This window comes from Heloderma suspectum, chromosome 16, assembly GCF_057233095.1.
Source record: "Heloderma suspectum isolate Gila_16-S chromosome 16, 16-S_ref, whole genome shotgun sequence".
NCBI lineage: Eukaryota > Metazoa > Chordata > Lepidosauria > Squamata > Helodermatidae > Heloderma > Heloderma suspectum.
In genome coordinates, this window is record NC_139473.1 from 19,586,794 (window position 1) to 19,598,965 (window position 12,172).

Here is a 12,172-nt window from a genome sequence, read left to right on the forward strand (position 1 = left end):
GGTGTAAAAATGCTGGAATTATTATTATTATGAATTACGTTTGTAATTTGCCCAGTCACAAAAGTTCTCTAGGCAGATTACATGCAGCTAAAAGAATAAAATAAAAGCTGGCGGTGGGAGATGCGGGGTGGCGGGTGGGTAGGTAGGCAGAGCCAATTCTTGTAGGAGCGGAACACGCTCACATGTCTGTTGTCTAGCCAGACAATGACTCACACTGGACTCTTGGATCAAGAGAGCTGTTTATTGTGAGGGTCACAGGCACCCTGTCAGCAAAGGGGCAGAAAGCCCCGATGTTCAGTGTGGCAGGCTTTTATATAGTGAAATACGTCACATATAGGAAAAAACTCTAGCCATGCTCTGCTAGACACATTACTTGGCGGCATTCACACAGTCTGTTATCTGGAACAGAGCTGAACATTCTCTCCCTGGACAGGGTGGGCGTTTGCCAGCTGCTGATACTCAGTTGCTGCATTGAGTACAATGCTTATCAGCTTGCAGCCTGGGGAGGAATCTATATTCCCTAGTAATTCCCAGAGAATCCGCTGACAGGCTGTAATCTACTTCTCACAGACCATGGTGTCAAAACAGTGTGAGCTACTCTGGTTAAGATTTTACACAAGCATCTGTTGCCATTCTGGGGACCGCATTGCCGTTTTGGGGTACACATAACACATTAGGGGTGAGGTTAGAGGATTCTTTCCACACAAGGAAGGGTCCGATGCGCCAATAGTTGGGCTGACTTTCGCTCCGCCCACTGTCGCTTCGGGTTGTGACGTGATGCTGACTGGGGGCAGGTCAAGGAACCAGGTGGGCGTGGGCATCAGCTCAGGCCCGGCCCTATCATTAGGCAGAGCGAGGCTCTGAATGTTGCCACAGTGTTTCTGCTCCTGCACCTTTTAACAGCAGCCTGACACTCAGAACTTCAGCAGGAAATAAGCACCTCCAATTATTTGCCCATTAAAAGGCACCAGAACAAGACCAGAGGAGGGCTGCACTACCCGAAAACATCCACACACACCCCCAAAGACACCAATGGGAGTTCATGCCGCTTGCGACATTCGGCAGGAGCCGGTTTGAGGCCGCACTCTGCTCCTGCTCGTCCTGCCTCCTGCTCGTCTCCTCATTCAGTGTCCCTGCCAGATGGACCGGCTGGTCATTCTGGTTGCAAGAAACGACAAGGTATTTCCAGCTGCTGGCTTCTGCCCTGTACTTGCAGCCTTTCGGGTACTCCTGGGAGACCCTGCAGCTCGTGACGAGGAACTTCCTGGCGCTCTTCTTATATTCCAGATTCTTGAGCACGTACGGCTTCCCGGCAGCGCAAGCGTGGTCGACCAGCTTCCCGGGCGCGTGGATGAAGGTGTTAATCCGTTTGCAGCCATCCCGCGTCAGGGCCACCTGCCGGTTTCGCATCTCGCCGTCACACTGGTTGTGGTCGATCTTATCCAGGAGGGTCACATGTTTCCTTCGGAAGGCCTCTGGGCTCTGAGAGCGAGAGAGGCTGATGGCGGACATGGCGATAAGGAGGAAGCCCATCACAGGTGCTCCCCTTGAGGCCATGTCAGCTGGTCCTGCAATTTTAAAGGAGAGGCAGTGTGGTGTAGCGGTTACAGTGTTGGACTGGGGCTCGGGAGACCTGGTTTATAGTCCCCACTCGGCCAGGAAGCTCACTGGGTGACTTTCGGCCAGTCACTGGCAGGACACCCTCCACAGGCGCCCCTTTGTCACTTCTTTCTCCCCGCCATTCTCACCTGCTGCCCTTGTTCCTCCTCTTCCTCCTCTTCCTCATTGCGACCACTTGCTTGCTTGGCAGGCAGAGAGCCAGGGAGCAAGCAGGCCGTGGCATTTTACCTAGGGAGACGGTGGGCTTTCCCACACTGGAGGCATTCAAGACGAGGCTGGACAGCCATCTGTCAGGGATGCTCTGGCTTGGATTCCTGCACTGAGCAGGGGGTTGGACATGATGGCCTCATAGGCCCCTTCCAACCCTACTCTTCTGTGATTCTATGATCTCCTGCTCCTCCCTCCCACCACCAGCAATGTCTGGGCCAGAGCGAGATGCAGGTTGCCATGGGGAAGAGGAGGAACAAGTCCAGGGGGCTCTGGTCAGTGGGCCCCGGCTGGGGTGTGAGCCCTGAGCAGGTCCCTAACCATGCCTACCCTTGATGCCAATGTTGCGATCCACAACAGTTTCTGACTCCCAATATTTTTAACAGGAACATCAAACTGACTTTTCCCATTAAAATGAGGCTGCTGAAGAACTGGACCTGTTTAGCCTGCAGAAGAGAAGACTGACGGGAGACAGGATGGTGCTCTTCAAGTCCTTGCGAGGTGGTCCCAGAGAGGAAGGCCAGGATCTCTTCTCGATCATCCCAGAGGGCAGGACACGGAATCATGGGCTCGAGTGACAGGAAGCCGGATTCCAGGTGAACATCAGGAAAAACCTGACTATTAGAGCAATATGACAATGGAGCCAATGACCTAGGGAAGTGGCGGGCTCTCCCACACTGGAGGCATTCAAGACAAGGCTGGACAGCCACCTGTCAGGGATGCTCTGACTTGCAATCCTGCACTGAGCAGGGGGTTGGACTCGATGGTCTTGCAGGCCCCTTCCGACCCTACTATTTACAAGTTACAATAAATATCAATAGCAAACACTTTCCTTTTATTGTGTAATTTTTAGTGTGTGTGTGTGTGTGTGTGTGTGTGTAGGGGGGATGAAAAGTTAACATCCTAACAGTACAATCCTACACATGCCTACTCAGAAGTCCCACTGAGTCCAACAGGGCTTACTCCCTGGTAAGTGGGTGTAGGACTGCAGCCTAATTTTAGCACAGCCACAGAGCTGTGTGTGTATACACATGGAATTGTTCTTCCACCTGAAAATAAATGTTAATTACAATTCTGAAATGGAATACCAGTCAATTAGGGCAATCATTAAGTTACCAATTAATTTTGATAACAGCTTTTCATTCACTCTCTGGCTGGGTTAAGAGGTTTCCCTAGAGGTTGGTTAGACAAACTATAGGGCTGCAGAGCTTTGAAAAGCATCCCTGGATTTGCCCAGTGGCCTGCAGGGTCTAAAGAAATCCACTTGGGACTTTTCCTTTTACTCAGCCATCTGTTGGGGATGCTCTGACTTGGACTCCTCCATTGAGCAGGGGGCTGGACTCGAGGGTCTTATAGGCCTCTTCCAACCCTACTATTCTATGATTCTATGAAATGAAGAGAGGTTGGGGGTGGGTGGGGGAGGCAGAGACCATGAGTGGATTTTTGTGTGGAAGGAATTTATTTTATTTATTTTATTTATTAAATTTATTAATCGCCCATCTGGCTGGTCTGGGCGATGTACAACATATAATAAAACAGATAATAATAAGATAATAATACAAAGTAGATCCCAGAAGCCCGCTGTTTGCCGACTCCTGAGTTAGAGTGGGCAGTTGAGGGGAGAGGGGCGAAAAGAGAAGGGAGGCTGAGGAAAATGGGAGCTAATTTGTCCTTGCGCAAATGGGTTATTTCAGCTGCTGCTGTGCTGCCGAGTTCTTTTCTTGCCCCTTGTCCCTCCTGCTATTTCTAAAATAAACCCTACTCCTGTTTTTGAGAAAAGTCCAGGAGTGTACTGTTTTCTAGACTGAACCCACATGGGTCAGGTTTGAACACCCATCCACGCATCCCCAGGAAATATTTTCTTTTACACACCATTCTCTCTCCCAAGGGTGAGCTAGAAAAGTCCAGTTATGAAAGCTTCCAGTGTGGCCAGTTGGAATCTGAGAAAAGCCAGCCAGGAACGCCACGTACGTTGGCTAGAGCAGCCTTCCGACGACTGGGTGCCCTCCAGATGCGTGGGACTACAACTTCCATCATGTTTGAAGTCTCACATGTCTGGAGAGCCCCAGGTTGTCAGTGTTTGTGACAGCACCAAAACACACATACAATTCCCAGATGTTTTCGATGTAAAACACACTGGAATGCCGGAACAGACGGCTGTTCCTCGAGTTGCAAAGTTTGGGCCTGTACTACGGGCGGAAAAACCACGGGCACTACTTTTCAACCGCCCTTCCAGGTTGGTTCACCCTTCAAGCGGAATTAAATAGATAGATGTTTGTAGCACAGATATTCCCATGGCTCTGAACCCGGTCATTATAGGTTATTCGAGGGTTAAACAATCCTCCCTTAACCCCTACTGCAAATCGTGGGCTAAGTGAGGGTTGTTTTACCCTTGAATAATCAGGGGTCCATGTAGTCCAGCGCTCTGTTCACACAGTGGCCAACCAGCTGTTGACCAGGAACCCACAAGCAGGGCATGAGCGCAACAGCACCCTCTCACCCATGTTCCCTAGCAACTGGTGTACAGAGAAATACTGCCTCTGATACTGGAGGGGGCATAGAGCCATCAGGACTAGTAACCGTTGATAGCCTTAATTTCCAGGAATTTGTCTAACCCCCTTCAAAAGCCATCCAAATTGGTGGCCATCACTATGTCTTCTGGTAGCGAATTCCACAGTTTAACGATGCGCTGTGTGAAGACGTCCTCCCTTTTGTCTGTCCTGAATCTCCCACTGCTTCATGGGAGGACCCCGTTGGGTTCTAGTATTTTGAGAGAGGGAGAAAAATGTCTCCCTTTCCAGTCGTGACACCATGCGTCATTTTGTGCACCTCTATCATATCTCCCCCCACTCACCCTTTTTCTAAGTGAAACAATCCCAGAATAGCCCATGCTGACCCGCTGCAACCCCCGATCAGCCCCATCATGGACTGCGCAGTCAAACTGGCCGGGGCCCACATCAGAGAGCTTCAGCTATTGGGCGGTATAGAAATGTAATAAATACATTGAGCTGGCTGTGTTGAGCCAGCCGGGTCATTGTCAGTTTGGATTGCAGATCATGCCTACCCGCAGGGTTGTGACTTGGGCCAGGGTGTATCTGGGCTGGGGGAGAGGTCTTTAAAAAAGAGGATGTTTGAGTCTGACCAGAAGAAAAAAACTCAGCTTGGGAGGACAGAGTCCTGGAAAATATGGTGGCCAACCTTTTAATGCCCCCTGCATTTGTGCCTTGAGCAGCAGTCTGAACTGCACAGACATAAGCAAGCGAAAATTGCTTCTCGCTTTGCATTGAAAGCTTTTGCAGATTTCTGAAGGTCAAGTTGCTGTTAAAGTCACAAGAACAAGCCTTTCTTCTTCTTCTTCTGGAACACATAGGCAACATAGGCAGCCTGGTGCCCTCCGGATGTTTTGGACTACAACTCCCATAAACCCGAACCAGCACCGCCAATGGTCCGGGATTATGGGAGTTGTAGTTCGAAACATCTGGAGGGCACCACTTTGCCTATCCTATATAGATCATAGAATCATAGGGTTGGAAGGGGCCTACAAGACCATGGAGTTCAACCCCTTGCTCGATTCAGGAAGCCCGATTCCCAGGCGGTCTCCCATCCAAGTACTAACCAGGGCTGACCCTGCTTAGCTTACGAGATCAGACGAGATCAGGCAAGCAGCATTACTGGAGGGGTATCCTAGAATCGTAGGGTTGGAACGGGCCTGCAAGACCGTTGAGTCCAACCCCCTGCTCAATGCAGGAAGCCCGATTCCCAGGCGGTCTCCCATCCAAGTACTAGCCAGGGCTGACCCTGTTTAGCTTCCGAGATCAGATGAGACTGGGCGCATAGCAACTCTTTATTTTCAAATACACAAATGGCAAAGCAGTTTCCTCCAGCACCCATCTAAGCATTTGTAGGGCTTACGAGTAACCACCAGCCATCACAGGTTGCTAGAGAAGCACCTTCAGCTATCAAGAGAGAAAGCCATTCTGCAAAACCAAAGAGCAGGCCTGCAACGTTCCTTAAACCAGAATGCTTTGCAGCCCGATCCTGTGCACCTTCCGTGAAATTTACTCCAGGTAAATGTGCGTAGGACTGCAGCCTTCAGTCTCAAGTCTGCAGACAGAAATATACTTATCCTGCGTGTTGCTGAGCACCTCACCCAGCCAAGTGAGCAATGATGTCTTAGCCATCAGGCCACCGTGGTCCTTCTTGAAGCTAATGCAGGTGGTGAGTGCCGATGCCACTGAGAAACCAGGGGGAGGTATGCTTGGGGGTACCCCGAGTTTGCAGAAGTACAAAAAATAATTTATTTAAAATGAAGGAGTCACACATACACACACACACTCCTAAACAAAAGCACAATGAGGATTTTGTATGTTCAGTAGCTGTGGAATGTTAAGTGTCAGTTTGAAAAGAAAATATGGTATTGTAGTATTCCTGGAGGAAGGTATGGCTGACTTGGTCTGCCTTTAGTGCTATTTTGAGCTGCCTTTAGTGCCATCAAATCAATAAATACATCTTGAACAGGAGCACCCTGTGGGAGGCGAGGATATGCTGCAACATTTTGCTGGAGATCCCACTCGCTCCCTTCTGATGGGATGTGGGTTATGCAAGGCCAAGAATATTGCAAAAGAAAAGATAAAAGGAAAAGCACACTTCATGGACGGCAAAGACGAGACACACTGCATGTTCTTGTCTGTGCATGTTGAAATACCCTCAAAACAGCTGTATTCCCTACTGATTTTGTTGCTATGCCCTTTAGGAGAGAGATAAGCCATCTTGTTTTGCTCACATCAGCAGCAATTAAAAAGTTCTCCATTTTAATAAAACAGGGAGAGAAGGTTACTCACACTGTCACTTTCTCCAGCAGCCAAATCCCCCTTTCTCTGAACCCACAAAGTCCGTTGTACCGTATGTCCCTTGGGGCTGATGATCCAGGGGAAATCTCCTGCCTCCAAAAGTAAAGAGTGAAAAACTACGCCCATGGATTGGATTCCGCCCCCTCCCTCCAGCCGGCAATTTCGTTGCTTGTTGGAACTTGCCTTTATTTCACTCCCTCTAAACTTTCTGGTTGATCTGGCAAGTATTTCTGATGTGACTGTCTGTGCTTCATTCAATCTGAAACCCAGTTACCTGGGAGTAAACCCCATTGAGCTCAATGGCGGCTTACTTCTGAGAAGACATGTACAAGACTTGAATTCCTGCACTGAGCGGGGGGTTGGACTCGATGGCCTTGTGGGCCCCTTCCAACCCTACTATTCTATGATTCTAAGATTGGATGGTTTATTTTATACCAACACTAAGGGCACAGTCCTATCTATGTTTAGACAGAAAAAAGCCCTACAACTGCTTGCATCCCCCAGCCAGCCATCCCGGCCAGGGGATGCTGGGAGTTGTAGAACTTTTTTCTGTCTAAACATACATAGGATTGTAGGACTTTTTGTCTAAACATGTATAGGATTGTAGGACTTTTTCCCGTCTAAACAGTCATAGGATTGTGCCCTAAGATACAATTAATATGCTCCAACTATTTTTTAAGGTAGTCTTCCCCAACCTGGCACCATCCAGAGGAGTTGGACTACAATCCCCAGAATCCCCCAGACAGTTGGCTGGGGGAATTTGGGAACTGTAGTCCCAACACATCTGGAGGGCCCCAAGTTAGGGAAGGCTGTTTTAAAGCATAAAATCAGCCTAAATCTCACTAAAGCCCAAATCCTATACACACTTACTCTGGAGTAAATCCCACTGGCCTGCATGGTGCTTCTGCATAAGATCAGGCTGCCAACCATTCAGTCCTAAAACTGCCAACTTTCCCCCAAACTCCATATCAGCCTTCCCCAAGTTGCTGCCCTCTGGATGTTTTGGACTTCAACTTCTATCGTCCCCTGCTGGCTTGGCCAATGGTCCAGAAGGCTAGGAGCTGTAGTCCAAAACGTCAGGACCATTGGCCAAGCCAGCAGGGCATGAGCTTGATGAAAGACAAAGAAAGAAAACTGCTTTCTTAAGTGAATCTACAGGGCTGGGTTGCTTTTAGGAATTCCATAAAAGTGGGGCAAATACAACAAATTCCCCCCTGTCCCCAAGCTATAACTGACTTTACCTCCCAAAGGGGACAGGGGTCTCATTAACCCATCTCCCGGTGGCGGGCGGAGGGGGGAGCGCTTGTTGTCAACGTTCACAAAGGAGAAACAACAAAGACTCTTACAGCACCGTAAATGATGGCATTCGCTTTCATGGGCTAGAGGGCACTTAATCAGGTGGATAAAGCGGTGTCTTCAGTTGCCATGGGTGCCTGGGTATCTTGGCTGGGAATGATGGGTGTTACAGTCCAACACATCTGGAAGGCACCAGCTTTGGGGATGTCGGCTTTGGTTGGTCATCACTGGCACCTCAAATTGTGCCTAGAAATGCATTGGCAGCCAAAACGAAGGCACACGAACAGGTGTGATGCCATCGCCGGTGTTCATTCTAGGCTGGCCACATCCCGCTGGAACTCAAGAAGCAAGCTGCAGCTTTTTTCCAGCCGGGATCCAAACTTCTCGCCATTTCCCGGGACGAAACAAAGCCAGGCGTCTCTGTGTCTGTCACCAGCCCCAAAGCCGGCCTTTGGATGAGACCAGCGGGCAGCAGCCCTTTTGGATCCTTTGCAGCCGCCTCCGCTAAGTGACAGCGCAGAGGAGAGAAGCTGGACACATCCCTGGGGGAGAAGGCTAGCAGTGGCTACTGGTCTTGGTGGCTCTGTGCTACCTCCAGTGTCAGAGGCAGTCTGCCTCTGTACACCAGTTGCTGGGGAACATGGGCGGGAGGGTGCTGTGGCACTCGTGTCCTGTTTGTGGTTTCCTGTGGGTACTACTGTGTGAACAGAATGCTGAACTAGATGGACCCTGGTCTGATCCTGCGTGGCTTTTCTTATATTATTATCCCTTGCTAACGTCTGCAGTTCAAGTATGAGTATGAGCCAGTGTGGAACAGTGGTTAGACTGTTGGGCTGAGATTGGGAGATCCAGCTTCTAGTCCTCACAGGGATGCTATAATACTTTGCATGGGGTACGGACACATGACGCAGCCATCTTGTTGAAGCTAAGCAGGTCTTGGGTTGGACCTGAAGCATCCTGTTCCTCCCCCGTCGCGCCCCCCTCCCCCAATATGCCACCTTGAGTTCCATGGTGGAAGCAAAATGGGATATAGATATACTTGACAGAGAGCATGGTGTAGTGGTTAGAGTGTTGGACTGGGACTCGGGAGATCCGAGTTCTAGTCCCCACTCGGCCATGGGAGCTCACTGGGTGACTTTGGGCCAGTCACTGACTCTCAGCCTCACCTACCTCACAGCGTTGTTGTCAGGATACGATGGACAGGAGGAGGACCACGTAAGCCATCTTTGATTCCTTGCAAGAGAAAAAAGGCAGGATGTAACTGTGACAAATAATAATACAACGATCTTGCTTGCAGGGTTGTTCTGAGGATAAAACGGAGGAGGACCACGTAAGCCATCTTGGGTTACTTGCAAGGGGAAAAAGGACAGAATGAATGAATAAATAAATATAAAAAGAGCAAGGCCCAATAAGAAACTGGGCATTCTGTTAAAATGGTGCCGCCTACTTTTTAAATTTATTATTATTTTTTTTTACCCTAGAGCAGCTTCTCAAACCTGGCGACCCCCAGATGTGTTGGACCAAAACTCCCATCATCCCCAGCCAGCTGGGGATAATGGGAGTTGTAGCCAGGTATTGCATCTTGACAGGAGCAGCTTACCCCATCTCTGCAGGCAGGAGCAAGTGCTTGTCTCCCTCCCAGGGAAGAAAATCTCCCTTGCTGATTTCTGCAGATCACAGGTGTGTTAAAGCAGGGCTGCCGGACCTCTTCCAGCCCGAGGCCCAAACTGAGGGCTGCATTCCGGTGGTGGGCGGGGCCAAAGACAAAAAGGGTGGGGGCCAAAGTACCAAAAATACCAGCCTGTTTTAGCTTAAAGGGGGGAAACTGCGCAAAAGCCAAGAAGCCACCCAACAGCTGGTGACTCGGGCAGAGCCACCTGGGAGGGCTGGATTTAGCCCCCAGACCCGAGGTTCTGCACCTTTGTGCTAAAGGCTTGAGAATCCTGTCTGTGCTGGAAACGTGGGGTGAAAACCCCACCCATCTCCATGAGATGTGTGGGAGTGCAGCTATTATTAACCAGCCAAATGCACTCTGCACACTGTCAGAGATACTTTCTTGATTTCATCTGGTCCCTGTCATTCAAACATAGGCAAGCTAAAATGCTATGTACATAATCCATCACGTATTCACCCTGTCTGTTCAATAGTATTGTCATTTCCCCCCTCTCCCTTGATTAATGAGGACTAGTGTGATGCAGTGTTGGACTAGTATTGGGTGGAACCCAGGTGCAAATCACTGCTTGGCCATGAAGCTTATCCTCAAGTGACCTCGGGCCAGCCGCTATTTCTCAGCCTAGCCTACCTCACAGGGTTGTTGTGAGGACAAAGTTAGGGGATGGGGGAATAAGACCGTGCAGAACACCGCCTTAAGTTCTTTGGTTGAAAGACACGATGTCAGCGCAGTAAACAAATGAATAAATTCTCCCCTCACTTTGAAAATAAAAGTCCAAAAAGCGATTGATTTCACTCGGGCCACAATGGTACATTCCACTCAACCCGTTCCCCCCCCTTGTCTACTGGACCAGGTTGGTACAGTCCACTTTGGAACGATCTTCCTCGTCGGGCATATCACTTCACTCTATCCCCCCCCATCCAGCGCTCCAATTGGTACATTCCACGTCTTCTCTCTCCTGCCCCCCATTCCTTGCGCGCGCCGTTCAATTGGAAGAGGCCGCCTGCTCTGATTGGCTGGGCCTTCCCGCAGTTGGCGTCGACGCCGCCGCCAGAGTCAGTCCGCCTGCCGGCGAGGGAAGCGGCAGACGGAGCGGGTCGCCCGGGGTCCGTCGCTCCCCCACCCCGCCTGTTCGCCCGTTGGCGACCGAGATGGCGTCGGGTAGGTCGTTCGCCTCTTTCGCTGGGCGCCTGAGGGGAAGCGAGGCCCGTCGCTTGAGGGGCTGAGGGGAGGCGGGAGGGGGCGTGGCCTGAGAGGGCCCAGCAGGACTGGCCGCCGCCATCTTGGACCGGGCTGCGCCTGCGCACTCGCCCCTCCCACTGCTGACTCCGCCCACACGCTCCAGCCCCTTCTGGCTAGGCCTGTACCACCAGGGCAGGGCTTGACCATCTGGGCGTGGCCTCCCTCTTGCTCCCCCTTTTTCTTGGGCCTGCTTTTCAAACTGGGACCACCATGACCTAAGTGTACAATAGAAAGGTGCGTCATATTTCTTTCGGCTTCCACCGGGGTAGTTGGTTGCAACAAAATCAAGAAAGGCTGTTGGGGCACCTTAAAGATCAGCAGGTTTCTTCTGCCGTATGGATGCTAATGAAGAGGATCGCGTCTGTGAAAGCATATGCCAGAATTGGGAGGCAGGGTGGTGTAGTGGTGAGAATGTTGTATCGGGACTTGTTCTAATCCCCATTTGGCTGTGAAGCTCGCTGGGCGGCTTTGGGCCAGCCACTAACTCTCGGCTTAACTTACCTCAAAGGGCTGTTGTGAGGATAAAGTGGAGAGGAGGACCATGTAAGCGGTCTTGAATCATAGAATAGTAGGGTTGGAAGGGGCCTACAAGACCCTCGAGGCCAACCCCCTGCTCAGTGCAGGAGTCCAAGCCAGAGCATCCCTGACAGGTGGCTGACCAGCCTCGTCTTGGATGCCTCCAGGGTGGGAGAGCCCACCGCCTCCCCAGGTAATGGGTTCCATTGTCGTATTGCTCTAACAGTCAGGAAGTTTTTCCTGATGTTCAGCTGGAATCTGGCTTCCTGGAACTTGAGCCCATTTTTCTGTGTCCTGCACACTGGGATGATGGAGAAGAGATCCTGGCCTTCCTTTCTGGGACAACCTTTCAAGGACTTGAACAGCACCATCCCATCTCCCCTCAGTCTTCTCTTCTCAAGGCTAAGCATGCCCAGTTCCTTCAGCCTCTCTTCACAGGGCTTTGTTTCCAGTCCTCTGATCATCTTCGTTGCCCTCATCTGAACCCTCTCCAGCTTGTCTGCATCCTTCTTAAAGTGCAGTGCCCAGAACTGGACACACTACTCCAGATGAGGCCTAACCAATGCTGAGTAGAGGGGAACTAGAAACTGTGGTTTCTTCCAAGTGGAAAAAGGCAGGATAAAAATGCAATAAGTCTTATTATTGTTATTTTCTTAGTCTTTAAGGTGTCACAAGATTCTTTGTAATATTGTAATATATATTTTTCCTCTTTTTTTACTTTAAAGTTTGCCTCTCACCTTCAGATCAATAAAGCTATATGAAACAACAG

At 50.3% G+C, this 12,172-nt stretch overlaps 2 protein-coding genes across 5 annotated transcripts in view; one reads left to right on the forward strand and one right to left on the reverse strand.

The window, feature by feature from the left end:
• Positions 1-224: 224 nt before the first annotated feature.
• On the reverse strand, positions 225-10,869 carry LOC146335033 (amphinase-2-like). Of its 3 annotated transcripts, none has more exons than XM_084822824.1 (4): positions 9,574-10,869; positions 9,144-9,206; positions 2,265-2,445; positions 229-1,568 (listed from the first exon to the last, which is right to left on the reverse strand). In XM_084822824.1, exon 4 carries the CDS (start codon positions 1,555-1,557, stop codon positions 958-960), a length of 600 nt encoding a protein of 199 aa, XP_084678950.1. In that variant the 5' UTR covers positions 1,558-1,568; positions 2,265-2,445; positions 9,144-9,206; positions 9,574-10,869; the 3' UTR covers positions 229-957. The 3 variants fall into 3 exon arrangements, with proteins under 3 accessions (XP_084678952.1, XP_084678950.1, XP_084678951.1); XM_084822825.1 differs by having other exon boundaries at positions 10,405-10,843; XM_084822826.1 differs by lacking the exons at positions 2,265-2,445; positions 9,144-9,206; positions 9,574-10,869 and adding an exon at positions 6,669-6,828 and having other exon boundaries at positions 225-1,568.
• Positions 10,638-12,172, forward strand: part of TAF15 (TATA-box binding protein associated factor 15) — a 31,175-nt gene continuing 29,640 nt past the window's right edge. Inside the window, exon 1 of one of the 2 annotated variants that reach the window (XM_084822823.1) lies at positions 10,638-10,806. In XM_084822823.1, coding sequence (XP_084678949.1) covers positions 10,797-10,806 — 10 coding nt within the window. In that variant the 5' untranslated portion in view covers positions 10,638-10,796. The remainder of the gene's footprint in view (positions 10,807-12,172) is intronic. The other variant, XR_014786143.1, reaches the window with a different exon arrangement.

What these genes read in the sequence shown, in the direction of transcription:
- LOC146335033 (XM_084822826.1), bottom strand. Translation starts at nt 1,557, where the DNA reads ATGGCCTCAAGGGGAGCACCTGTGATGGGCTTCCTCCTTATCGCCATG.